Source organism: Mesocricetus auratus, unplaced genomic scaffold, assembly GCF_017639785.1.
Source record: "Mesocricetus auratus isolate SY011 unplaced genomic scaffold, BCM_Maur_2.0 Super-Scaffold_6723, whole genome shotgun sequence".
NCBI lineage: Eukaryota > Metazoa > Chordata > Mammalia > Rodentia > Cricetidae > Mesocricetus > Mesocricetus auratus.
The window spans coordinates 12,616,097-12,643,900 of NW_024429183.1; the positions used below are offsets into that span (position 1 = coordinate 12,616,097).

At 41.0% G+C, this 27,804-nt stretch overlaps 1 protein-coding gene across 3 annotated transcripts; it reads left to right on the forward strand.

Moving 5' to 3' along the window:
- Rfwd3 (ring finger and WD repeat domain 3) lies at positions 1-27,804 on the forward strand. 3 transcript variants are annotated; one of them, XM_005073044.4, is made up of 13 exons: positions 1-144; positions 2,834-3,344; positions 6,885-7,063; positions 9,407-9,474; positions 12,154-12,342; positions 12,422-12,513; positions 16,348-16,462; positions 17,502-17,730; positions 19,355-19,505; positions 20,383-20,559; positions 21,809-22,023; positions 24,356-24,567; positions 25,848-27,804. In XM_005073044.4, the coding sequence occupies exons 2-13, from the start codon at positions 2,836-2,838 to the stop codon at positions 25,989-25,991; spliced, it is 2,280 nt and encodes a 759-aa protein (XP_005073101.1). In that variant the 5' UTR covers positions 1-144; positions 2,834-2,835; the 3' UTR covers positions 25,992-27,804. The 3 variants fall into 3 exon arrangements, with proteins under 3 accessions (XP_005073101.1, XP_012971157.1, XP_012971158.1); XM_013115703.3 differs by lacking the exon at positions 1-144 and adding an exon at positions 308-438; XM_013115704.3 differs by lacking the exon at positions 1-144 and adding an exon at positions 358-513.

Genomic DNA, 27,804 nt, shown 5'->3' on the forward strand with positions numbered 1-27,804 from the left:
GGCTGGCCAATAGGAGCTCGCTGATTCGCGGCTCGAGCGAGAACTGCAGAGTTGTTTGGCGCGGATGCAAGCTGGGTTTTGCGCGGTAACGACATCAGAAGTGGCGGGCGGGCTGGGCGTTGGACCTGGCCCCTGCAGTGTGAGGTGAGGCGGATACCTGCAGCTCCTCGGGCCGCGTGTCCCTGCACGCGGATTGTCTTCTCTCGGCCCGTGCATGGTCGCGGGGCCTAGTCAGGTTGGCTAAGGGCGGGTTGGGAACTCAGCGGTCTCCTTCCTTCCGGAGCAGCTCCTTGAACCTTCTTCCTTGCATTCCCGAGGAATACGGGAGTCGGGGACGAGAAAGGCGGAAACGACGTGCTCTCCGGAAGGAGCTGAAGCTGGGTTCCGCTTGCTCAGGTTGCGGGCCCCGGACGGCGTAGTTCTCCAGGTGCCCCCCAGGTACTCACTGGCTCTTGTTACTCGCTGTTTAGCAGAACTGAAAATTTCCCACCATCCCTCCAGTGTAGCAGTGACGTAAGTGTTTTCATGATCTCTTTTCGGCGGGTGAGTAGGCTTGGATAGACAGGAAACTTACTTTGGGTTTTTCAGGTACTAAAAGGGGAGCCTGGATCTGAACCCAGGTCAAACTGAATGCCCACGGCCTCCCGACGTCCTGTTTATTGGGGGCCGTACCCCCTCCCCGCCCTGTGGTTTCCAAACTTCCTTGTAAGATTGCAGATGTGAAGTTCATGTGGTTTTGGGGGGGTTGTTTGTTTTGTTTTTTCGAGACAGGGTTTCTCTGTAGCTTTGGAGACTGCCCTGGAACTCGCTCTGTAGACCAGGAGGCCTCGAACTCACAGAGATCCACCTGCCTCTGCCTCCCGAGTGCTGGGATTAAAGGCGTGCACCACCAACGCCCGGCCAAAGTTCACGTTTTGGGGACTGCTGACATTTCGTGGCCACCAGACTAGCGTTTTTGTAACGTGCTGAGGGTAAAGAAGAAGTGGCGGGGCCCGAGCGTTTGTTTTAGACAAAATCCTGGGTTCGTGTACAGGATTTGGGGGAATTGTCGTGTTTATTGCTTTCTACCAATGCGATCGAGGAACGGACTTAATTGTAAACTTCAAATGACCTCCTGTAGGAAGTAATGTTCAGAGTGGATGGACAGTTGTGTGTCCCTGCATTCTGCCTTTATTGATCCGGTCCTGCCTTCTGTTTACATAAGTGTGAAGTGATGTCTCCAGAGGGCATCAATAAGTAATTTAGGCATGCTTGTTTGTGGCATTTCCCTCTGGAGCCCGGGCTGCCCTCAAATTTGAGGCAGTCCTCCTGTCTCTGCCTCCCTAAGGATGGAGTTACTGTTTTGAGACACTAAGCAATGGCAGGGCCTTTTGTTTAAGATGATTCTGGTGAGGATGTCGTTAAACCTTAGAACCACATTAAAAGTGTTGGTTTATGTGGGTTTTTTTTTTTTGAGGAAGAGTAAAGATTTTTTAAAAAGCTTATCTCCTTTTTTGCATAAAAGGTAAAGTTGCTAGGTTCTTTTATAGAAGTCTATTGGAAGCCGGGCGTTGGTGGCGCACGCCTTTAATCCCAGCAACTCGGGAGGCAGAGGTCTACAAAGCAAGTTCCAGGACAGCTTCCAAGACAATACAGAGAAACCCTGTCTCGAAAAACCAAAAAAAAAAAAAAAAAGTCTATTGGAGTTTTAGTAATATATAGGGCCTGGTATGTTCTTAGTTGTAGTTTTGGTTTATCGTTTGGAGTGTTTTTCCTTGTAGTTTTGAGAAGTCGAAGATACAGTATCAGTTATGAAATCGATGCTGTGTGTAATTCTCTGCTGTTACCTTCCAGTTGAAATCAGAACTGGTTGCTCTCTAGGCATGAGATGAGAGGAAATTTCATTTTAAAATATAGAACCATGCTGAAAATAAAAAATTCTGTGCATTCAGTACTAAGAGTTAGTGAGTCTTGGACTTTATTTTAATTAATTAAATTTATTTACTAAAATAAGGTTTTGCTAAGTAGCTCGGGTTTTTGAAACCTGCTTTGTAGTTCAGACTAACCCAATTCACCATTCTCCTGCCTCTGCCTTTGCCGTTCTGGTACTAGGATTACAGATATGTCACCAAGTCCAGCAAGTTTGGCTTTGATGTGATTGTAATGTGTGCCTGGATTAATCGAAATACCTGTGTATACTATGCTACTACTAAACGTCAGTCCCCAGTTTTTCCTCAAAGAAATTTAAATTTCATCTTGCAAATGTAAAAATGTCTTCTGTGACGTGGCTGAGAGTAGATGGGTGGGCAGAGCTAGGTAGTAGAAGCAATATGCTTAGTGTGTGCAAAGCCCTGTATTTGGTCCTCCAGCACCACATGTACCAAAAAATGGCATTTCTGTATATCCTTTGTTACTTTTGATGCTACGAAAGATTGGTGTTACCTGTTATATGCAGCATTTTGTTTGTTTTGATAAATGTATGTATGTAGATTGAGACAATTGCAGGCTTTCTGGGAGATTACTTTTGGATACAATACTTAAGCCTCCTAATTATAGGTCTTTTTATTTTGGGGCATACTATGATTATAGGAAAATGGCTGTAAATGGTTTGGTCTGGTCTTGTTTTGTAGTCCAGGCTGACCTTGAATTCATGGTGATCCTCCAGGCTGGTTGCCAAAACATTTCTTTATTAATTAAAAAAATTTTTTTATGGCCTCTGTTTTGCTAAAAAAGAATCTTAAACAGGAATTCTGAAAGACTGGTTATATCAACTATATAACATGTTCTTTTTTGTTTGTTTGTTTAGTTTTTAACCTGTTTTACTAATATGTTTTACAAAATACTCTATCCCTAGTGATGGCTCATGAAGCAATGGACTGTGATCTTCAAGTACCATTAGATGGTACTGTAGAGCAGGCTCCTGCATCTGAAGTTGCCAGCCAAGGGACACCTCTCCTCCAGCCTGCCCTTGCTGAAATGGTCAATAGCCAAGGAGGAGCCCTTGGTCAGCCTGCGCCTGCTGAAGTGGTCAGCAGCCAAAGTGGACTGCACCCCCTACAGCCTGTGCCACCAGCATCCATTGATTTGACAGAGGAAATACAGCCCTCAGAAGAAAATATGGAGACTGCCAATCCAGGAACTTCTGAGGAGCATGGACAGGGATCTGATGCTAACCAAACTGTCCAAGCTGCTACGGAAGCTTCAATGAACAACTTCATCAGTGGGCTGCAGAGACTTCATAACATGCTGGAATTGCTGAGACCTTCACCTTCAGTCCATAGTGTGGGGCCAGTGAGAACACGGAGAAGAGCGGCATCTATTTTGAGGGCAAGAACTGGAGGGTCTCAGAGGCCAAATGCTACCAGGTAAACTATATAACTGTTAATGTTATATGATTACTGTTAATGTTAAATGATTGACGCCACACACTCTATGAATTGTAAAACTCAGATTCTGGTCACACCTCCAGTGCAACCAAAGTTAACTTTTTCAGAGTCCCCACTTCCTGATAGATCGGATAAAATTAGTGCTTGCCTTGTTTACTTCTTTTAGTATTGAGGAGGTAGTTTTGGTGATGTGCTTTGAAAACCAGAGGCAAGTTTATCAGCAACAGTATTTATGAAAGGTTGGCCTTTTTTATTTTTTATTTTTATTATGTATACAGTGTTCTGCCTCACCATGTGGATGCTGGGAATTGAACACAGGACCTCTGGAAGAGCAGCCATCTCTGCAGCATCCCCACCACCACCTTTTATTTTTTAATTAAAATGTTTTCACATATGTATGAGTGTGCATGGGTATTGAGGCAGGATCTCAGTTGAACCTAGAACTCTCCCATGTGGCTAGGCTAGCTAACTAGCTTTCTCTGGGAATCTCTTGTCACCATGAATTATAAGTGGCCTTTCCCACGTTTACAGATGTTCTGGGTATTTGAACTCTAGTCTTAGGCTTGAATGGCAGGTGATTTACCTGCTGAGCCGTCTCCCCAACCATGGTGTGCTCCACTTAAAGATTGATTTATTCTGATATCGTGATACATGCCTTTAATCCAGCCCACTTAAAGATTGATTTATTCTGATATCGTGATACATGCCTTTAATCCAGCCCGTGGCAAGCAAATCTCTGTAAGCTTGAAGATAGCATGCTTTACATAGACTCTGTCTCAAAATACTAATACTAGGGGCTGGAGAGATGGCTCAGAGGTTAAGAGCACTAGTCTGCTCTTCCAGAGGACCCGGGTTCAATTCCCAGCACCCACATGGCAGCTCACAACTGTCTGTAACTCTGGTTTCAGGTGATCTGATACCAATGCAAATTAATAAATAGTTTTAAAAAAATACTACTACTACTACTGCTGCTGCTGCTGCTAATAATAATAATAATTTAATTATGAGGGGTGGATTGTAGAACAGGTGTTGAAAGATGTGTCAACCAAGCCATTTGATGGATAGCCATGTGACTTTCTGCAAGTGAGTAAACCTAAAAAGTCCAAGGCTCTGCAATTCCCTGGAAAGAACATGGATTCCCTAACAAGATAAATTCAATATTAAAACATTTTCCCCCGATACTGTGTTCCAAGCAAATTTTACACTAAATTTGTATAGCTAAATTTTCCTAGGACTGTTTGCTTCAGATTTATGAACTATGTTTTTGTGCTTTGTTTGTTAGACTTAGCCAAGAGGCCAATTTGAGGAAAAAAATTAAATAGTGAGCTGATATACGCCAAGGTTACAAACTCTGTCCTGCTCGATTCTAGCTGCCAAAGCCATCATTTATTCATCAAATATTATAAGTAATATGTGAAATTGAATTTTATCCTAGAGATATTGATAGATGAGAGTACCTGTTATCACAAAGCTAAGGACTACAGATGATAAAGAAAATCTAAGTGTATTCTTTAACTCAAGAACAGGGTGGGGGGCTGGAGAGATGGCTCAGAGGTTAAGAGCACCGACTGTTCTTCCAGAGGTCCTGAGTTTAATTCCCAGCAACCACATGGTGGCTCACAACCATCCATAATGAAATCTGGTGCCCTCTTCTGGTGTGCAGACATACATGGAGGCAGGATGTTGTATTCATAATAGATAAATAAATCTTAAAAAAAAAAAAAGAACAGGGTGGGCTGAAGAAATGGCTCAGGACTTGGCTGCTGCTCCAGAGGACCAAGATTTGAGTCTTAGTATTCATATAGCAGCTAATAACCATCTAATAACCCCAGTTCCACAGGATCGGGTGCCCTTCTGGCCTTTGTACTACACGCAGGTGGTACACAGACATACATGTAGGCAAAATGCCATAAATGTAAAAAAAAAATCTTAAGAGACCAACCAGTGTGGTGCATGCCTTTAATCCCAGCACTTTTAGTCCCAAAATGAGGATGGATATCTTATTTTAAAAACAAAACAAAGCCAGGGGGTGGTAGCCCATACCTTTAATCCCAGCCCTCAGGAGGCAGAGGCAGGTCTGTCTCTGAATATGAGGCCAGCATGGTCTACAGATGGAGTTCCAGGACACCCAGAGCTACAGAGAAACCCTGTCTCAAAAACAAAACAAAACAAAAAAACAGAAACAAAAAGAACTAAGCTTAATTTAAAACAGGCATAAAATGATTTCTTTAGTTTTAGGAAACCCCTGACTAAGGAGCTGTATCAGATTTTGTAGAGTTTACCTACTATGCACTGAGTCCTGAATTTGATTCCCAGCATCAATGAATTGGGAATGGTAGTGTATACCTTTAATCCCAACACTTGAGAGGTAGACCAGGAAGATCAAAAATTCAATGTCATTCTTGGAAGCCAACTAGGCTACTTGAGACCTAGTCTATTAAAACAAACAACAAATAACCATATTAGGTGTGGTGATGCACGCCTTTAATACCAGCACTTGGGAGGCAGAGGCAGGTAGACCTCTGTGAGTTCAAGGCCAGCATGTTTGAGGCTCCATTATGAGACACAAACAAAATGTTCCAGCTCAGGAACTCTGGACCCTGTGCTTACTAGGCTCTGTACCAGAAAATAGAAGAATAAGGAATCTAAGGAGTGCTTAGTAAAGTAAAACTAGTGAATCTTGGTACATTTTGTAATGCTCCCTATTGTCATCCCTTTGTCTAGACCCATGGTAGCCTTGCAAATAGACTGTTTGGCAGCCACTATGGGGAGCTCAGTGCTGTTGGAATACAAGGTCTATTTGGAGAGAATACTCATGGGCTCTGTTTGGTAATTGGTTTCCTGAAGCCCCATGATTGAATGGAGAAAAATGTATATTTAGCCAATATTTGCCTAATCGGCTATTTTTCTCTCTTTTTAAAGTTATATATATTTTATTTAAGAAATTATTTTAAACTATGTGTCTGTGGTGGGGGAACTGTGTAGGCATATGTATGAGAGTCCAGAGGCATTGGATCTCGTAGAACTGGAATTACAAATGATTGTGAGCCTCCATTGGATCTCATAGAACTGGAGTTTCAAATGATTGTGAGCCTCCATGTGGGTATAGGGAACTGAACCAGGGTTCTCTGAAAGACCAATACGTTCTCTTAACCATTGAGCTATCTTTCCAACCCAGTTCTATTTTTATGTATACGATCGTTTGCCTGTGAGTGTACGATATATATGCCTAGTGCCCATCAAAGTCAGGAGACACATCTGGAGCTACAGATAGTTGTAAGCTGTCGCATGGGAACTAGGAACCAAACCCAGGTCCTTTGTAAGAGTAACAAGTGCTGTTACCTGCTGAGTCATCTTTTCCAGCCCTATAATATGTTAGTTTCCACTCAGATTTCAAAAGAAGCATTTAATGGCCTTGAAATAGGTTGAGATAACTAGAATTGTCTTCACATCATCAGAGAATAATGTTGCAACGGTGGTCCATTGTACTGCAATTTTTTTGTCTCCATATACATACAGGTTAAGAACACCAGTATATGCCTACTTTCAGGTAAGCAGGTCTCAGCCTTATGTACCGGCCACTGCTCCTGCTTCAGAGACTAGGAATCCAACATCAGGTACTGATTCTGACAGTGACAGCTCTGAAGAGAATGAAGAGGTTGTTGTCCAGGCAGAAGAACCTGAAGCTAACATCCCAGGTCTGTATTTTATACAGATTTGTATTCCCAAAACTAAAATCCACATGACATAGATAGCTTTCACTGGCTATGGTGACTTAATCAAAAGACTTTAATCTGTCTCATAATTTTCTGTGTTTTGTTTTCCAACAAATCAGTCCCTTTGTAATAATACTTTACATTCCCTTTCATTTTTTTATACTGCAGTAATCCGCCTGAGATAGTTACTGACCACCACACTAATTAAGCCAGTTGTTAGAACCCTTTAATAATGGCTAGACCAAAAGTAGGCTAACACCTCCAAAATGTCTCTTGGTGCCAAAGTACATCATTTTTAAAGACAAACCACAATTATATCAGTGTTAGAGGGGATTGAAGTGAGTAGTCTTGTAACATCTTTTCCCAGAATTTAGCAGTATTTTCCAGATATAACATGACAGTTATTGATGTATGCATCCTTTAGTTCTATTAGCTTTATGTTTTAGCTTGCATAAACATTTAATTATTTTGGCTAATACATCTGGACCATGGTCAGGGTCATGGATAATACCAAAAGTATTGCCAAGGTGGATGTGTCTAGAAGGCTGAGAAGTGTCTGGGCAGACACAATGGCTTCAGGACAAGATAACATTGCCTTAGTCACTTCAGTACATCTGAGGAAGTGGACTGTATATTTAGAAATTTTGTGTGCCTATGTTGTTGGTACAAATGCTATGATACCATCACTTTGGAGGCTGCAATAGGACACGGAGGCTGCAATAGGACAATGTGAATGTAAAGCCAGCTTGGGCTATATAATGATAAATTTATCAGTCTGAGTGACTTTCGAGTCTTAGTATATTTTGTGTAAATGGAATTTTATTTAGCAGTTTGTGAGCAGAGACCCCCTAAAGTAGATGTCCTGTTTTTACATTTAAAACTCACTAATACCCAGATTGTGTTCTTTAAATAACTTTTTCCTTTAAAATTTTTTTAGATATCTTTAAATTTTTATTTTATGTTTATAAATGTTTTGCCTGCACATATGTATGTGTACCATGTACGTGCCTGTGCCCAAGAAGAAGACATTGGATTATCTGAAACTAGAGTTATATTAATGGTTATGAGCCCCACCATGTGGCTGCTGAGAACTGAACCCCAGTCCTCTGCAAGATCAGCAAGTGCTCTTAATTGCTGAACCACATCTCCAGACCCTGTTTTTGTTTTTATTTTTTGATTTTTGAAAACAGGGTTTCTCTGTAACAGCTCTGGCTGTCCTGGAACTTGCTTGGTACTACAGCCTAGCCTCAAACTCAAAGAGATGTGCCTGCCTCTGCCTCCTGATGCTGGGGTTAAAGGCATGTACCACCACCACCCAACCATGATGTCTTATTTGTAGCACGTGTAGTTATTTTTACTGCGTGTTCTTCATTGGAATTGTTGGTGGGAATAATTTTGTGCCCAATATTAGAAAAACTGATTTGTTCTTATATTTTTGATTGTGAGCCTAGCCTTTAAAGGCTGAGCCATCTCTCCAGCCCAGAAAAACTGTTTTTTTTTCAGATGTGGTGGTGGTGGTGGTGGTGGTGGTGGTGGTGGTGGTGACATATGCCTTAAATCCCAGCACTCTGGAGGCAGAGGCAGGTGGATGGATATCTGTGAGTTCAAGGCAGCCTGGTTTACAGAGTGACTTCCAGGAGAGCCAGGACTACCCAGAGAAACCTTGTCTCGAAAAGTAAAACAAACAAAAATACATATAGTGAAAAAGATGAGAATTAATCAACTGTAAAGAGCAACCTTAAAACTCTTGGGGAATTTTTAATATAAACTAGGTAATTGTGTTAGATGGTATTACAAAGTTACTATTTTCAAGGAATGTTAATGTGATTTATATAAAAAAAGTTTTTATTGGTATTGTAAAGGATTTTACAGTCAAACATACTAAAACAATGGAATAGGGCTTAGAATTTGTGTGTTTTTTTTATTCTTTAGACAAATTTTATTTGTATAAATATATTGCTTGCATATATGTATACTACATGTATGCCTACTGCCCAAGAGGGTATCTGGTTCTCTCTGGAACTGAAGTTAGGATGGCTGTGAGCTATCATGTGTATGTTGGGAATTAAATCTGAGTGTTCTGCAAAAATATCCAGTGATCTAAACAATCTCTCTAGCCCATGATTTGATTTTTAAATTGAGTGTTGGATGTTTGTAGATAATAATGTTTTGTCCACTTATGGAATATCCAAAATAAGCAAATAGTAATAATAAGGCACTGGAGTTAAGCAACTGCAGTGAGGCTCCCTTGTTAGCTTCTAGCACCTAACTAACTTCTGCTTTTATATGTTATCTATGCTACCGTTTCTGGATACAACATGATAGAACAAGGAGTTATCTCAGCAGAACAAGAAGCAGCATCTGTCACAGGAGGTGATGCAGTCCTTAAGGAGGTAACATGAATTTTCTTCCTTTTTTTCTACCTTTCATTTGTCTTGATATAAGGCTTTATATGGAGGTAGTCTGACTTTTAACTCAGATTTCTCCATCCTCAGTCTACTAAGTGCTAGCTAGGGTTTCAAGCATATGATACCACATCCTTTTAAATGGAAAGTTAAGGTTTTCATTTTAAATGACTGCAGGTTAAATTGGAAAAAGCTTTGCAGGCTTTGTGGATGAGAACTCCATTTGTGGTTTCTGTTTCACTTATTAGTTGAGTGACTGCTTCCTCACCCCTCCCTTTTTTTTTTTTTTTTTTTTTTTTTTTTTGCTTCCTGAGACAGGGTTTCCCTGTGTAGCCTCGACTGTACTAGAACTTTGAGACCTGACTGCTTTTGCCTCTCAAGTGCTAGGATTAAAGATGTGCACCACCACCTGGCTGTGATTGCTTCTTTTTAATATGACTGCCTCCTCTCATGCTTTTTAAATGCCATTTAAAAAAATTATAAAAAAATAACAAGCAGAATGTGATTACTATGTGACTAAAATCTTGTTTGAGACAGAGTCTCACTATGTAGTCCTGGCTTTACCTGGATCTCATTGTATAGACAATACTCACCTGGAATTCATAGAAACCCCCCCTGTCTCTACCTCCCAAGTACTAGCATAAAAGGCATGCACCACCAGGCCTGCCTTGCTTGTTTGTTTTGGGACAGTCTTGCTAGGTAGCCCAGACAGGCATTGTTTTAGCATTTATTTGCTTCTCATCATAGAATACATTTTAGTCGATTCCCTGCTAAGAACATTGTTGCTCTTTTCCCCCTCCTTTTTAAAGTTTTTCTGATATAAGTCAAAAGCATTCTTGGGCAGTTATCTTAACAAATAATTGTGTTTATATTCATGAGATATTTCTAGCAGAGATTGCTATATCAAAGAAAGTGTTTTAATGTTGATAGACAAGACTTGCATTTGAAAATGTATGCAGCCTAATACCCACAGCAACAGAATATAAGCATGTCTGGTTTCTTATTGAGACAGGGTCTCACTTGGTACTCCTGATTGGCTTACTAAGTAGCTCAGGGTGGTCTTTGAATTTATAGTATTGCTATTGTCTCAGCCTCCCAAGTCCTGGGATAACAAACATATAGTAGTGATTGGTATCAGCAGATAGCTATTTTTTGCCTGTCTAATAAATAAAAAATAGTTTCTTTAGTTGCATTTAGTAACTATAAATAATTGCCTATTGATCAGTGTGTGACTTTGTTAAGATTTTTATGTTCTTTGTTTTCTCATAGTCTACTTTGTATGGAATAAGCTGAATATTTTATGTCTATAGGAGTTAATGATTAGTTTAGTTTTGCATGGATAAAGAGTTTCCTTGACACTGGGGAGGTAGAAGCAGGCAGATTTCTGTAAGGTCAAGGACAGTCTGGTTTACAAAGTCAAGAAACAAAACAAATAAAATGCACACACACGTGCACACACACACGCGCACACACACGCGCACACACACACGCGCACACATACACACACACACACGTGAATGTGTAACAACAATTAAAAAGAAGCCATAAATTTGAGGGAGGGCACTCAAGTACATGCTTCAAAATCTGTCTCCAAAAAGTAAAAAATAGCCTACCTACTACCTGTTGTTAGACTGGTAACAACTTTTCTTTGTTTAGACTAGAAAAGAAAAGAATCAAAGAATCTTGTAAGATTGAAAATGGGGGAGAGATGGCTCAGAGGTTAAGAGCACTGACTGCTCTTCCAGAAGTCCTGAGTTCAATTCCCAGCAACCACATGGTGTTTCACAACCATCAGTAATGAGATCTGGTACCCTCTTCTGGCCTGTGGACATACATGCAGGCAGAACACTGTATACATAATAAATAAATAAATCTTTAAAAAAAATTGAAAATGGGATGCCAGAGAGGTAGCTCTTTCATTGGTAAAGGCATTTCCTGAGACCCATGATACAGGGAGCCAACCCCCAAAAGTTGTCTTCTTAACCCCACATGAAAGACTAAATTAATGGATGTAAAGAAAAAGTATGCCAGGTGTGGTGGTGCATGCTTGTAATCCCAGCACTGGAAAGGCTAAATTGAGAGAATCTGAGCTGGAGAGATGGCTCAGAGGTTAAAAGCACTGACTGTTCTTCCACAGGTCCTGAATTCAATTCCCAGCAACCACATAGTGACTCAAAATCATCTGTAAGGAGATCTGGTGCCTTCTTCTGGCCTTCAGAGGGCCAGAACATGTAGACAGAACACTGTGTACATAATAAATCTTTTTAAGAGAGAGAGAATCTGATTTTGAGGCCAGTATGGGTCAATATTCAGGTCCTTTGTCCTCTGGAAGAGCAGCTAGTTCTCTTAACCTCTGAGCCATCTCTCCAGCCCTCAGGTCCTTTCTCAAAAATAGCAAAAAATTAGTATTACTGGGATTCAGCTTGATGGTAGAAGACATGTTTAGCATGTATAAGGTTTCACTTCACCCTAGAAATAGATATACTTAGCATACAATGTATATTTTGTCAGATTGTATTTTTAAAAATGATATGTATCTAGTAGGTGTTATACATTCTTTATGGCTTTTCAGTTAGTTTACATCATTTTGGTGCAGTTTTATTTGGTAGTTTGTACTCGAGACTGTTTTGCACTTTCTCACTGGGATGCATTTCAACTTTAATCCAGCAGTCTCCCCAGAAACCCAGCGTTCTACCTTCTGTGGACAATGATGAAGAAGGGGAAACTTGCACAATATGTTTGGAACAATGGACCAGTGCTGGGGACCACCGTCTCTCAGCCTTACGCTGCGGGCACCTCTTTGGCTATAAATGCATTTCTAAGTGGCTCAAAGGACAAACACGAAAATGTCCTCAGGTAAGGACCATAAACAAGGACTATGTATTGAGTCAGAATCCCTAGAACTGTATTGATTGTGTCTTACTGGACTCTTTAGTGCAACAAGAAAGCCAAGCACAGTGACATCGTCGTCCTTTATGCCCGATCCCTCAAAGCTTTGGATAATAGTGAACATGAACGCATAAAAAGGTAGGTAAGGGCTGGTGAGATGGTTTAGTTGATAAGGCACTTGCTCCTCCCAAGCCTTACTCAGCAAATTGAATAACCAAGACCTGTATGATGGAAGGAGAGAACTGACTCCTGCACCTCGTCCTCTGACCGCCAAACACATGTATGTATTCAACACAGTAAGTGTGATAAAAGGGGGGAAAGTTTTAAAATCTGTCTAGCTAGAGTGTTTTGTTGTTATTTTGCTTTTTATTTGTTTCTTGGGTGTTTGTTGTTTTTATTTGTGTGTGTCTGTGTGTGTGTGTATATGTTTTGTTTTTTTCAAGGCAGGGTTTCTCTGTATAGCCCTGGTTATCCCGGAACTCACTCTGTAGATTAGGCTGGCTTTGAACTCACAGAGAGAATTAAAGGTGTGCACCACCACTGCTGCCTGGGTAGACTTCTCTAGTTCTTTGTGGTGCCTGTTTAACCCATCTGCTTGCTGCCTATACAAGCCTTTGACTGCTCCCAGGACTAGGAGGATATACAAATTCAATATGAGATCCTTTTCTTTATCCAGAGGCACTCTTTGCATTTTTCTTTTCTTTTCTTTCTTTCTTTTTTATTTTGGAGACAGGGTTTCTCTGTAGCTTTTGAGGCTGTATCGCTCTTGTAGACCAGGCTGGTCTCGAACTCACAGAGGTCTGCCTGCCTCTGCTTCCCGAGTGCTGGGATTAAAGGTGTGCGCCACCACCACCGGCTCTTTGCTTCTTTTTAAGTATATCTGATAAGGAAATTATCCATCTACTTTGGTATGATGCTGGGGTTTTACTTACTTCTGATTTAGGATTTCTGAGGATCTTTGAAGTTACAATCTCATCACTGTTACTTATATAATCACATTCTACATGATGTTTTCTATACAGAATTAAAAATGTGAGACTGGAAGCCAAGTGTGGTGGCTCACACCTTTAATCCCAGCACTCAGGAGACAGAGGCAGGCAGATCTCTGTGAGTTTGAGGCTAGCCTGATCTATATAGAGTTCTAGGATAGTCAGGGCTACATAGAAAGACCCTGTCTCTAAAAACTAAAACAAGACATGAGGCTGAAATTGGGAAATACAGCTTGGTGATAGAGCACTTGCAAGACCCTGGATTTCATCTTAGCACTGGGGAATAAAAATTTTTTAATGAAAATCTGGTGTGGCATGGTTGTCTACACCTGTAATTTCAGCACTTTGGAGGCTAATACAGAATTATGGGAAATTAAAAACCAGACAGCGATTAATGAGCTCCAGACCATATTGAAAATCATCTTTTTGTTTGTTTGGAGGCTTGTTTTTTGTTTTTGTTCTTTTTAGGGTTTGTTTTTTCTTCTTGTTTTTTTCCTTGGAAACAGGCTCTTGTTATGTACCTCTGGCTGTCCTGGAACTCGCTGTGTAGACCAGGCTGGCCTGGAACTCAGAGATCTGCTTGCTTCTGCCTCCCAAATGTTAGGATTAAAGGCATAGCCACTATGCCCAGCTAAAACTCAATTCTTCTTTTTTTTCTTTTTTTAAGTTTGAAGCTGTCACACTGTTGCCCTTATGGTAGTTTCAGGTGCTCAGGCAAGAGGATTGCTTGGGTCGTGCAGTTTAGGGCCAGCCTATACCACATAGGCTCATCCTCATCTCAGTCAGTGATTGAGAGCTACTAGCTACTCTTAGAGAGAACCCAGGTTCCATTCCAAGCACCCACATTGGATAACTCACAACCGTCTTTAACTCCAGTTCCAGTGGATCTAATGGGGCACTGTTAGATAAACTCAGGTTCACATGCATACTCATAAAATCCATCTGCTTATTTGTTTGTTTGTTTTCCCCCAGATAGTTTCTCTATGTAACAGTCCTGGCTGTCCTGGGATTCACTTTGTTAGACTAGTCTGGTCTGGAACTCACAGAGATCCACCTGCCTCTGTCCAGGCTGGTCTTGAAGAACTCTGCAGACACACAAGCTGAGAATTTGTGAGCCTAGTGTTTCAGCCTCCTGAATAGTAATCACCAGCACAGCCTTCAAGTTTTGTTTCTATGTAGATGCATCAATCTCTTGTTTGTGCTTGTTTCTACTACTTTAAGATCAAGATGTAGTTCTAGTAATCTTTGAAAATTTGTCAAATTGACTCATAACTCTGAAATCTGATCTTGTAGATTACCAACTGCTGTAGTACAATGCTATGTTCTTTTTGCACAAACTTTTCATTGCTACCTATGTCTTAAATTAAGGATGTTGTTCATCACCTGTGTTTTTTTGTTTTTTTGTTTTGAGACAAGGTGTCATGTAGTCCAAATGGCCTTGCTCTTGGTATTCAAGGATAACTTTGAACTCCCCTTCCCACCCCTGTCTGTCTTTTAAAGATTATTTATTTAATGTGCATGGGATGGGTATTTGGTCAGCGAGAATATATTTGTACCATGTATGCCTGGTGTTACCGAAGGACAGAAGAGGGCATCAGATCCTCTGGAACTTGAGTGCCAGGCAAGTGTGAACTGTCATGTGGGTCCTGGTGACTGAACCCTGATCCTATGCAAGAGTAGTAAATGCTCTTAACTGCTGAGCCATCTCTCCAACCCTCTAATGGACGTTTGTTTTTGTTTGTTTTGAATTGTTTCACTCTGACTGTTGAAGTTTACATGATCCACCTGCCTCAGTCTCTCCTTATTTGCTGGCATTACAGGAATGAACTGCCATATTTGGGCTCATTTGATTTTCTTGTCTTGATGCATCTGTCTAGTTGAACTGTAATAGTTTGGGGAGTCTTTTAATTTCTCATTAACTAAATAAGGGCAGCATTGTCATTCTAGTTTTTATATCTTTTTCTCTTTGCTATTTCAATGATGTGGAATTTGGATCTTGTTTTTGTGTTTCATATTTTGGAATTGTGTTTAAGTACATTTAAATTTGTGATTATATATTATTTTTATGCCTATTCATGCATTTTGCCTTCATTCTAATTGACCTTTTTTAAGAATTTGCTTAGTGTAAACTTCCTTATCTTTTTAAGCTTACCCTTTTTAGTTCTGTTTATTTAATGTACTTTGTAACAACCAACAGTAGTTTATTTTCTTTTACAGCAATAGATAATCTTTTCACATTTAAGTTTAATCTTTCATGATTTGCTTTAGCTCAAGAAGTGAGTTGGTTCTTTCCCAACTATTTTAGTCTTCAGTCAATAGTAGAAGTCAGATTTCTGGCTTCCATTGTTTGCTTTTGACACCAAACCCCAGTGGGCTGGCTGTTTAGTTCCACATTCTACTAGAGAGATCATTTTGTACTTTATTATACTGCCATGACATACTTACAGTAAATACAATGCGAATTTAACTATGTCAACTTGTTAGTGTTATGGAGTCCACTTGGATCCAACACAACTTAAACACCAAGTCTGCAAAAAACCAAAAATTTATTGTAATCAAGCCACTACTGATGAATCAGGCTGCAGCACAGACTCCGGGAGCTGAGCTGCAACCCCAAGCCAGACTATTACAGAGCTTTTAAGCACAAAAACTATGAACAATTACATTTTCCACCAATCAGCATTCAGGCATTAGGGACTTTCCTAGGAACATATCTCTGGTACACTTATCATCTTCTCATTGTTTGGTTTACTCAAGTATGGCTGGGCAGCTTGCCCACTATTCATGTCTCAACATGCTAACCAGGATGTCAGTGTCAGTCACCTGGGGAGATCTTGGGAACTAAATAAGCTTCATTTGATCCTTATTTAGAATGCAAGTTCTATCCAGAATGGCTTCAGTTTGGTTCCTTCTTACCTTCTTACACTGGGACGTCTTCTGTATCTTTCCCAATACCCATCTTCCCTTGTCTTTTCCCTTCTAGTGATTTACTGAATGAACAAATGCTTAGGAAGCAGGCTGAGTTAGAATCTGCACAGTGCCGGCTCCAACTTCAGGTCCTCGTTGATAAATGCACTAAACTCAACAACCGTGTCAAGGTGAGTTTGTCCAGTTTGTCCTTTCTTTCTTCTCTTTCTTCTTTCTTTTTTGGTGTTTTGAGACAGGGTTTCTCTGTGGCTTTGGAGGCTATCCTGGAACTAGCTCTTGTAGACCGCCTGCCTCTGCATCCCAAGTGCTGGTATTAAAGGCATGTGCCACCAACGCCCAGCCGAGTTTGTCCTTCTAATTCAGAGTTTTTTTTCTAAGTTTTTATTTAGTATTCTGTCTGCATGTTTGGCTGAAGGCCAGAAGAGGGCATCAGTTCTCATTATAGATAGTTGTGAGCCACTGTGTGGTTGCTGGGACTTGAACTTAGGAGCTCTGGAAGAGCCATCTCTTAGCCTTAAATGAGGAAAATTTTAGAATCAGAATTAAAGAGGACAATTTAAGAGGAATCTTTTTTTTTTTTTTTTTTTTTTTTTGGTTTTTCGAGACAGGGTTTCTCTGTGGCTTTGGAGGCTGTCCTGGAACTAGCTCTTGTAGACCAGGCTGGCCTCAACTCACAGAGATCCGCCTGCCTCTGCCTCCCGAGTGTTGGGATTAAAGGCGTGTGCCACCAACGCCCGGCAAGAGGAATCTAAATATTGCTTTGGTTTTTCTCAGTGATAAGACATTTTGCCCAAAACCCATACTTCTATGACTTCCATGAGGGCTTCAGACACAGTACAGTCACTAAGAACTACCAATATTTGATAATTCTCTGCATTCTTTTTATTTCAGTTACTTGGTAAAGTACTCTGAAATTCAGTCCTTTAAGATTCATGGTACATTTTCATGATTGGCAAGAGATCAATATTGGGGACTGGAGAGGTGACTTAGTGGTTAAGAGCACTGACTGCAGAGAACCCAGGTTAAATTCTTGCACCCACATGACAGCTCACAACTGTCTGTAACTCTAGTTCTAGGGTCCCTGACACCTTTACATTCATGCATGCAGGCAAAACATCAATGCATATAAGAAGAATAACATTAAAATAAGAAAAATCATTCTTGAGGGAGAAATAAAAGTGTTCATTTGCAAAGTGTTTTTCCTTGTAGGACTTAGAAACTCTGATGATGCGGCATGAGAAGCAAATTCTACAGAAACAGAAGGGCTCCCAAGCAGTCTGTGGGAACTGCTTATCCTCCAGCCAGAACCAGCACAAATACCACTTCCAAAAGACCTTCTCCATATCTCAGACAGGAAACTGCAGAATCATGGCATACTGTGATGGCTTGAGCTGCCTGGTGGTTTCACAGCCTTCTCCTCAGTCTTCCTTCCTTCCAGGTAACCAATTCAGAACCTCATCGTCTGTGTTCACTATTAGATGCTACTTGCTCCTCTTCCCTCTTGGGCTCAGTGGTGGTTAAACACTGATAACAGGCTATCCACTCTTTTTTCTGTCAGTTCCCTGTTAATTGAATGCAAATGCTTCTGGGTGCTGCAAAGATGCCTTTCATAGTGGCCTTTCATCCCAGAACCTGAGAGGCACAGAGAGATCTCTTTGAGTTCCATGCCAGGCCAGCCTGTTCTACACAGCAAGTTCCAGAACGACAGGACTACAAAAAGAGACCCTGTCTCAGAACGAATAAATAGCTGGGTCTGTTGGCATACGCACTCCTGTAGTCTCAGAAATCAGGGGGTTGAGGTCACTGTGGTCTATGTAGTGAGACCTTACTTCAAACAAACAGAAAGTGCCTCTTTCAGCTACAAATAGTACTTTTATCACTGCACAGGCTATTACCTTCCTTTAAAACAATTCTTTCATGTGTGTTGCTTTTATTCTACAAATCATTTATCAAGAATATAGAAATAGCCTGACGTTGGTGGACTATGCCTTTAATCCCACACTCGGAGGCAGAGGCGGACAGATCTCTCAGCCTGGGCTACAGAGTGAGTGCCAAAGCTACCCAGAGAAACCCTGTCTCCGGAAAAACAAAACAAACAAACAAAAAGAATGTAGAAATAACCAGTAATGTTAACATGAGAAAGGAGATACATAGAAGGAAGTGTAGGTCACTGGTGTAGTCCAGGAGATACATAGAAGGAAGTGTAGGTCACTGGTGTAGTCCAAGGAGAATATTCCCTGTGTATATTATTTACTGTAAAAAAATACATTTGAGTGTTTTGTAAAACTATTCTAGAGGTTAATTCAAATTTAAACAAAATTTAATATTTTGAATTGCAAATAAGAGAATTTCAGAAATATAATAGTCACTTTATTATACATATTAATAGGTAGCTGAAGAGATAACTCAGTGGTCAAGAGCATTTGCTTCACTTTCAGACAAGAAAGTGCTACTCTTTTGGAGTTCCATAGTTAAAGCATAGCACCCACGTTAGGTGGCTCACAACCATATATACCTCCAATTCCAGCTCCACATTCATGTTCATAAACCCACACAGAGACAGACACACATAGATCATGAAGCTGGGACTGGAGAGATGGTTAAGAGCAGTAATGTTCATTAACTTCTCCCCCAGAGGACCTATGTTCAGTTCCCAGCTGAACTCAACCATCATAACCTGTAACTCCAGTTCCAGGGCATCTGGCACCTTTATTCTAGCTTCTGAGGGCATCAGGCATGCATATGGTACACATCTTGCATGTGGGCAAAGCATAAATGCTGGGACCTTTGATCCCAGCATTCGAGGCAGAGACAGGCCTCTGAATTCAAGGCCATCCTGATCTACAGAGCAAGTTCCAGGACAGCCAGGGTACACAGGGAAACTCTGTTTCAAAGTGGGGGAAGGTAATAAGCCTGGGGAGTATTCATTTTCATTACTTGACTGTTTTCTAAGGACTTGGATCCCAAGAAAGGTAAGCAAAGGTGCTGATTACTTTAAAAGATAGTTCAGTTTTTGCCATAATTTACTTTTATGTGCTTTTTTCCAACTCTCTTTTTGGTAGGCTTTGGTGTTAAGATGTTGAGTACTGCCAACATGAAAAGCAGTCAGTATATTCCTATGCATAGCAAGCAGATACGTGGATTAGCTTTTAGCAGTCGATCCAAAGGCCTGCTGCTCTCTGCTTCCTTTGACAACACTATTAAACTGACCAGGTGAGTCAAGAGTAAGATTGGGCCTGGGCCACTGCATCAAATTAGTCTTAGTTCTCCTACTGATCTGAGGCATTGTCTCCTTGTAAAAGTATATAAGCAACAGACACATGCCTTTTATCCCAGTATCCAAGAGGCAAAGGCAGGCAGATCTGAGTTTTAGACATAATAAGTTCCAGGACAGCCAGGGCTAAATAGAGAGACTGTCTCAAAGCAAATAAATAAAATAAAAGTATATAAACTCTGTATGGTGATTGACACCTGTAATCCTAGCACTTGGGATCCTGAGAGGCATGGTGGTTAGCATGTGTTTGAGTCTGGTCTACTCAGCAAGTTCTAGGCCAGCCAGGGCTGCGTAGTGAGACCCTGTCTCCAAACAACAGTAAAGGCAGGGATAAACTAGAGATGTAGTGCAGTGATAGAATGCTTGCCTACCATGCATTAATCCCTAGGTTTGCCACAAAAAGTGTGTGTATTGGGGGGAGGTGCTGTTAGACAGTGTTGTTAATGGCTACTTCTGGGTGGTTGGGTTATAATTTTTCATTTTCCATATATTTTCTGCTTTCTTGTGTTGCTTACTGATTGTGTGACAGTTAACTATAGAGAAGATAATCGATAGAGAAGGGAATGTGGGAATGTATTTCTTGTGCATACCTTTAACTTACCTTTTACTTCATTATAATTCAAGAATTAAGTTTACAGACCAGAAAGCACAAGTGTTTTGGAATTGAGAACAATGCAGTTCCCAGAGAAAATATGAAATCCAGATAGTTTAGGTTGCAGATATGTTCTCAATAAATTATTACTTAAATGTTTTAGTATTAAATAGTATCACCATTGTATGCATGATTTGCTGGTAAAATCTCTTATAACTCCACAGCCTAGAAACAAATACTGTGGTGCAGACTTACAATACTGGACGTCCTGCTTGGAGCTGCTGCTGGTGCCTTGATGAAAACAATTACATCTATGCCGGACTGGCCAATGGTTCAATTCTGATGTATGACCTTCGGAACACAAATGCCTATATACAGGAGTTAGTTCCTCAGAAAGCCAGGTAGGAAAAACTCATTTCTATGTATGTTGATCACAGCATTGTATCAGATTTTTACTACATTAGTTCATTCCTCAGAGTGTCTCAACAGTTGACCAGCAATCTAAGATCTGGTACTTTCATCTCTTCACAATCAATTCAATTTTAGACTTTTAATCCCAGCACTTGGGAGGCAGGCAGATCTCTGTGATTTGGAGTCCAGCCTGATCTACAGAGCAAATTTTAGTACTGTCAGGGCTACACAGAGAAACCCTGTCTTGAAATACCAAAATAAAGTGTTACTGGGCAGTGGTGACGCACGCCTTTAATCCCAGCATTGAGAGGCAGAGGCAGGTGGATCTCTGTGAGTTGGAGACCAAGCCTGGTCTGCTGAGAGAGTTCCAGGACAGGCTCCAAAACAATACAGAGAAACCCTGTCTCAATAAATTAAATAAATAAATAAATAAATAAAGTGTTTAGTATGGTAACTTCTGCATAATTAAATTCATAGGAACATGGCCTATAGAGTGGTGGTGTTTGTGGTAGTATTGTTTGTAAACTTGCAGAAGGGAATTTAGAAAATCTAACCAAAGCCAGACATGGGGGCCAGGGGCACACCATTAATCCCACCCAGCATTCTAGCAGAAGCAGGCTAGTCTCTGAGTTGGAGGCTAGCAAGTTCCAGGATAGCCAGGGATATATAAAAAGAAATCCTTTCTCTTAAAAAAAAAAAAGAAGAGGCCAGGCGTTGGTGGCGCATGCCTTTAATCCCAGCACTCGGGAGGCAGAGGCAGGCGGATCTCTGTAAGTTCGAGACCAGCCTGGACTACCAAGGGAGTTCCAGGACAGCCTCCAAAGCCACAGAGAAACCCTGTCTCGAAAAAAATCAAAAAAAAAAAAAAGAAGAGGAAGAAGAAAAAAGTCTAACCAGTGCTGGTCCCCAGAACTGGGGGGGGTTGGAGCTGACACAGAAGGGTTACTATGAGTTTATGGTGAGAAGTTTAGAAAAATCATCATTTTTTTCCTGAGTTAAAATGTCGTTGCTTTAGTTAACAGCTTTTTTTTGGAACATCTGATGCATGCTGTTGAAAGTAGATATAGAATAATGTTTTCTCCTATGGAGATAGCTAATTGTTTTTAGAGGGTGCTGGAAGATATTCAGTCTTCTGTTTGACTTCTTTTGAGATGGAAATATGGTCTCCTGGTCATGAGTCTGGAGCAGCCAAAGTTTTGGATTTAGAGTGTGTGTCATGGTTTTCTTTTTTGCCTTCAGATGTCCTTTGGTATCCCTGTCCTACTTACCCAGAGCTGCTGTGGCTGCATTTCCTTATGGTGGGGTGCTGGCTGGAACCTTGGAGAATGCCTCCTTCTGGGAGCTAAAGACAGACTTTTCTCATAAGCCTCATGTGCTGTCCTTGGAGCCAGGGGGCTTTGTAGACTTTCAGACAGAGAGTACTACCCGACACTGTCTCGTGACTTACAGGCCTGGTGAGTTCTGAAGCTCTTAGGGACCTGCTGTTTCGGTGGTCGGGGGAGATCTGTACAGGGAAGAAGGCCTTCCCTCGAGTGACTGGTGACCCTCTGTAAGGCTGATAGGCTGGTTGTGGTGCAACTATTAGTCCTACAGTGAAGATGGTGGCTCCCACGCCTTTCTGCCAGGTGCTTCTGGAGTCCATTGCGTTCATTCAGGTCACATCGCCTAAGAAAAGGGCTCAGGTGGAAACAGTCTAATACCAGATCAGGTTTTTATTTGTTCAGTATTTAAGGCCAACAGTTAAGTAAGACTGACAGCCATGGTTTTCTGAGACTATCTAGGCAGCTGAACTTCACTGCCTCCAAATCTAGGGATAGAACTCTGAGTAGCTATTAATTATTCAATTTCTAAGTTTATTTTGTTCTCTCCTTTAAAAAAAAAAACCTGTATTCCTGATGAATGAGCCACGTTGATGGTCAGTTTGCTGAAAGTTTGCCTTTTCAACTTGGTCTTGTGGTCTCAAGAGAATGTCTATGAGTTCTAGGCATTCCAATGTGATTGTGGATCTTTAGTAATGGTTGGTTATGGTGTAACTGTCACAAGATGTGTCTTTGTCCTGACAAACACCAGTAACTAGGTGTCTCTATTACAGGAAATTTGTTTATACTGGAATACACTTTTGTTGTGATTCTTACCTGGTCTGAGGCCAGTTTATTCCTACCTAGACAGCTATTGTCTAAGAGAGCTTCAACCAGTTCAGAAGATAATAGGTTCAGGTGAGACACATAGGCAGCACAACAAAACTCATGAAATAACAAAAGGAAGTTTACTGCTTAAAGCTCCAGGGAAAAGGCTTTGTAGGGCCCTTGGGAACAAGGACTAACCATGGGGGGGGGGGTTCTGTCAGCGGATACAAAGGAAAAGAGGACTTGTAGGACTGTCTTTGTTAAGGCTTATTGACATTGTCCCTTAAACATTCTGGAGTGAGGAGGGAATTGACTAGTGTAAAGAAAACATGAATAGAGGAACTTATTTCTATGACTGATGTCAACCATTGTGCTTTATTTGTGATCAACAATTTTGTAATGTGTTATGCTTTGACTTAGTGAGATAAAGACCAAGTGGAATTTATAGCAAACAACCACTCACAGAGGACATTTTATTTTATTTTATTTTTTTGAGACAGTCCTGCTGAGTGCTCCTGACTCTCTATGGCACCAGCCAACCTCAAACTTGTAGCAGTTGTTTAGCCTCAGCTTCTGAAGTCCTGGAATTACTGAGTGGTTAGTTCATCGTGCCTGGCTAATGGAGAAGCCTCTGTGCACGCTGATTTTAAGTGGGGCCTTAAAATGGGTTCCAGGGGCCGGGCGTTGGTGGCACACACCTTTAATCCCAGCACTTGGGAGGCAGAGGCAGGCGGATCTCTGTGAGTTCGAGGCCAGCCTTATCTACAAGAGCTAGTTCCAGGACAGCCTCCAAAGCCACAGAGAAACCCTGTCTCGAAAAACCAAAAAAAAAAAAAAAAAAAAAAAAATGGGTTCCAGGATAGAGTTTCAAGTTTGTTCAGTTGATCATCAAAGTGCCCATTTGTGAGTGGATCTCATCATTGCACATTTATCTGGGAAACTTTTTCAATTGCTACTCCTGGACTTTTGGCTCTTAAAAAACATGCCATGACTTGCATAGAAAGCTTGGGGCTAGAGAGATGACCCAGTGATTAAGAACACTGACTACTCTTCCAGAGGACCTAGGTTCAATTTCCCAGGACCTGCATGACAGCTCACAACTGTCTGTAACTCCAGTTCTAGGGGACCCAACACCCCACATAAACATACATTCAGGCAAAACACCAATGCACATAAAATAAAAATAAAATTAAAAAGAAAGCAAGCAGCCGGGCAGTGGTGGCACACACCTTTAATCCCAGCACTCAGGAGGCAGAGGCAGGCGGATCTCTGTGAGTTTGAGACCAGCCTGGTCTACAAGAGCTAGTTCCAGGACAGCTCCAAAGCCACAGAGAAACCCTGTCTCAAAAAACTAAGAAAGGAAGCAAGCAAGCAAGCTTGGGTTCCATTTTGTTTCCCAGCTTTTGTCTGTCTCTCAGAAGTACCTTAGCTGTAACTCTTCTTGTTATAGCTCAAGTAGGAAAAATCTGTTGCAGAGAACTGCCTTTATCCTAGCCCAGGCTTCTGAATTCATTGGTGCTGTGTTATATTTGCTTGTAGGTCTTCTGGGTTAAATGCATTTAGCTTTTCTACCCAGCTAGGTTGTAAGTATTTGAGGTTCAGGTACTTGACTTCTGTTGTATCATCTCCATGAGGTAACACCAATTTCTCTATCTCATAGATAAAAGCCATAACACCATACGAACTGTGCTGTTGGAGATGTCTTACAAACTAGATGATGCTGGAGAGCCAGTCTGTTCCTGCCTTCCTGTGCAAACATTCCTTGGGGGACCCACTTGCAAACTATTGACCAAAAGTGCCATCTTCCAAAGCCCAGAGAATGATGGCAGTGTCCTAGTATGTACTGGGGATGAAGCATCAAAGTCGGCCCTGGTGAGCCTGTTTTATATTTAAAAATAGTTTGGGATTTGTGGGTCTTGGGACTTTTCTAGCATATGAGAGGGAGTCAGTCCCAACCACCACCACACCACTCTAAAGGTAATAAGGCAGAGAGCAATACCAGAAGAACCCTGCCCCCACACTCTCCTGTGGTTTCCAAGGAAGTTTACAAGTTGGGAGGCATTCATATAAATACACACACACAAAACTATCACTGGTATATAATGATTACAACATAGGTGTTAAACAGTATGAAGTAATAGCACAATAAAGGGAAGGAAACAGGATTGCTAACATTTTAAAGATTACTTATAACATTTATTGGGAAGTTGACTCATTTGGTAAAATATAAAATGCTTGCCATGAAAACATAAGACCTGAATTCAGATTCCTAGCGTTCATGCAAAAAGCCAAGCAGAGCAGCACAATACCTTGAGAGGTAGAAAATCCCTGAGTTCAAAGCCATCCAGGTCCACATAATGAATTTCAGGCTAGGCAGGGCTGCACAATGAAACATTGTTTCAAGATAAGAGTCTGGTGGTGATTTTTGTACCATTTTTGTTATTTCAATATATTTTTTGAACGATGGTCTTATTGTATACTCACAATATAGACCTTGCTGGCCTAAAACTCAGATCTGCCTTGTTAATGCTAGAGTTAAAGGTATGCCTGGCATGCCTCAGCTTTTAAAAAATTTAGTGCATGACATTAATGGGTGCTACAGTACACAGGTAGAGGTCAGAGAACAGCTTTGCAGACTTGGTTCTCCCACCTTTCCCTGGATCTGGCTCATTAGGTTTGCATAGCAAGTGTCTTTCCCTAAACCACCTCACTGGGCCCTATTTTAGATACTTCACAAGTGTCTTGTAATAAACTGCTCAGAACTTAGGAGCATGTTAGGGTCCTCTTCCAGAGGATCCAAGTTTGATTCCCAACACCTAAATTGGAAGGCTCAGAGTCAGCTGTAGTTCCAGCTCCAGGAGATCCACATTCTTCCACAAGTACCCCACATGGACACACATAATTAAAATAAATAACTGTAAGTTCTATGAGGATAGAGAGAGAGTGGTCTTTTCTCATTGACTCTTCTGTCTCTGCAAAAGACATAATTTAGAAGACTTCTGACACATAGATGAAAGAAATGAGTCCTTAACTTGCTTTTCAAGCCAACTTAGGGTGTGCTAGTTTTATACACTGTTAAGTAAGGTTAGAGACAGTTATTACCCACCTAGACTGACTAACTACTGACCTCTATTTCTGCTTGTATTTTTAAGTTGTGGAATGCTGGCAGTGGCTTGTTGCTGCAGGACCTGAAGACTGATCAACCTGTCTTGGACATTTGCCCATTTGAAGCAAATCAGAACAGCTATTTGGCCACCTTAACTGAGAAGGCTGTCCATTTTTATAAATGGGAGTGAGCATGGTTTTGAGACCTTCCAGACATGCTACTGGTTAATGTTAAGTATTGCATAGTAGCCCTGAACAAGATACCTGTATATAATCTGTAACTAGAACTTTTGGATCATGTGTTCATTTGTGATTCTAGGTCATGGATACACTAAGATTGTGTATACTATTTGAAACAAAAGAGTACCTTTGTGAATCTTGCCTGGAAATCCTTTATTTCAATTCTGCAGGATGTTACAGTCCTCACAACTATTATTTAGGATATGAGTATGCACAGCACTTTGGGACTGTGATTACCAATCAGCCTGAATTGTCTTGGGTAGATAGAATTTGACTTATTTCCAAGTTTGAATGCTCATAACCTTTAGTGACTTGATCTCACCCACACCCCTGGGCTGTCTGCCCCCAGTGTCTGGTACAGCATGTGGTATGTGTTGTGGTAACAACATTTACATTCCAGGAAAATATACATGGTTGCTAGGATGTTGACAAGTCCAGTGATGGAGGTGGTTGATGAGCTAGCTATATATAGAGCCATAGCTACAGCTTGTATACATTAAGGTCATTGCATTGTGGGAGAAAAGGACCAGTTGTGAAAGACTTCGATTTTTCTAGTTAGTGTAGAATCCTCAGGGGTGTTTATTCCCACCAAGCCTGTGCTTAAAGATGTACAAATCCCAGGTAAAGACTTCCCTGTGTGAAATGTTTGATTCTGAGTTCCTTTGATTTGCCTCCCAATTTTTTCTGAAAGTGTTGTTAGTAGTGTGGTTATTCTCAGGAAAGTAGTAGTGCTTAGGCCTGTGGATGACAGAAAGGAAGACATTTAGAAACTTCCATTCTGGTAGTCCTGAGCTGTCCATCATTTAGAGTTATGCTCAGGTTCCATTTGTCTACTTTGCTTTAGGCTACTCCTAACCCACTGCCCCTACGACACCTTGTCTCAAGATATAGACAACATGGCCGATTGTCTCAAATATTTGTTGGTGAGGCATTATCCTTTTTAATAATTGTTCTGTCCTGCCTATCAAACTTGTGAGCTGTTTTGGGGGTCTTTATTACCAGCAAGGTATTTTTAAGGTTAATTTTCCCAGAATTCTAAGTTGTGGCTATATGTATTTAATGGAACCTATTTGAAGATACTTCTTTGGGTGGGTGGGTGGGTGGATGGTTGGTGATTGGTTTTAAATTTAAAGCTTTAAAAATATCAGGTTCCACATCATGGGAAGAAAGCCTCCCTCCCTCCCCCTTTTAAAAGTATCTGCCTAGGCCTGGAGCTTCAGGGACAGGATAGGATTTAAATTAAATAGAACTCAAATAACTTCAGCAGATGGCCACAGAGAAAGCTCTGGGTGTCAGATTGATCTGGGGGCAGGGTTAGGATTTGATTGGCCTTGAAGAATGTTTAACTAAGGCTGACTGGGGAGGTTTACTATCACACAGAAACTAAGTCAATAAATACCAAGCCTTGCCACGTTTTGCATTTCCACAATAAATTTAGATTGCGGTAGGAGGGTGCCAGGGCCTCCCCGCTTGTTTTTTTTTTTTTTTTTTTTTTTTGCTCTAGCACTGAGCTCTATCAGAAATCCAAATCTGTGTTTTGGAAGCAGATTCACATGATAGACTGATTCTCTAAAGAACTCCTTACCCTACCCCCACCCCTACTTGCAAGAAACATCATCTCTAGACCCAGACTCCAATCTTAGCACCAGCAAGATGTTTGTTTTTAAATCTTGTCATAATACATTGGGATTTTTGAATATTTGCTGTGTTTCAATGTTTGTTGTAATGTTAGTAAAATAAAGAATTTGCCATATATAACATCAA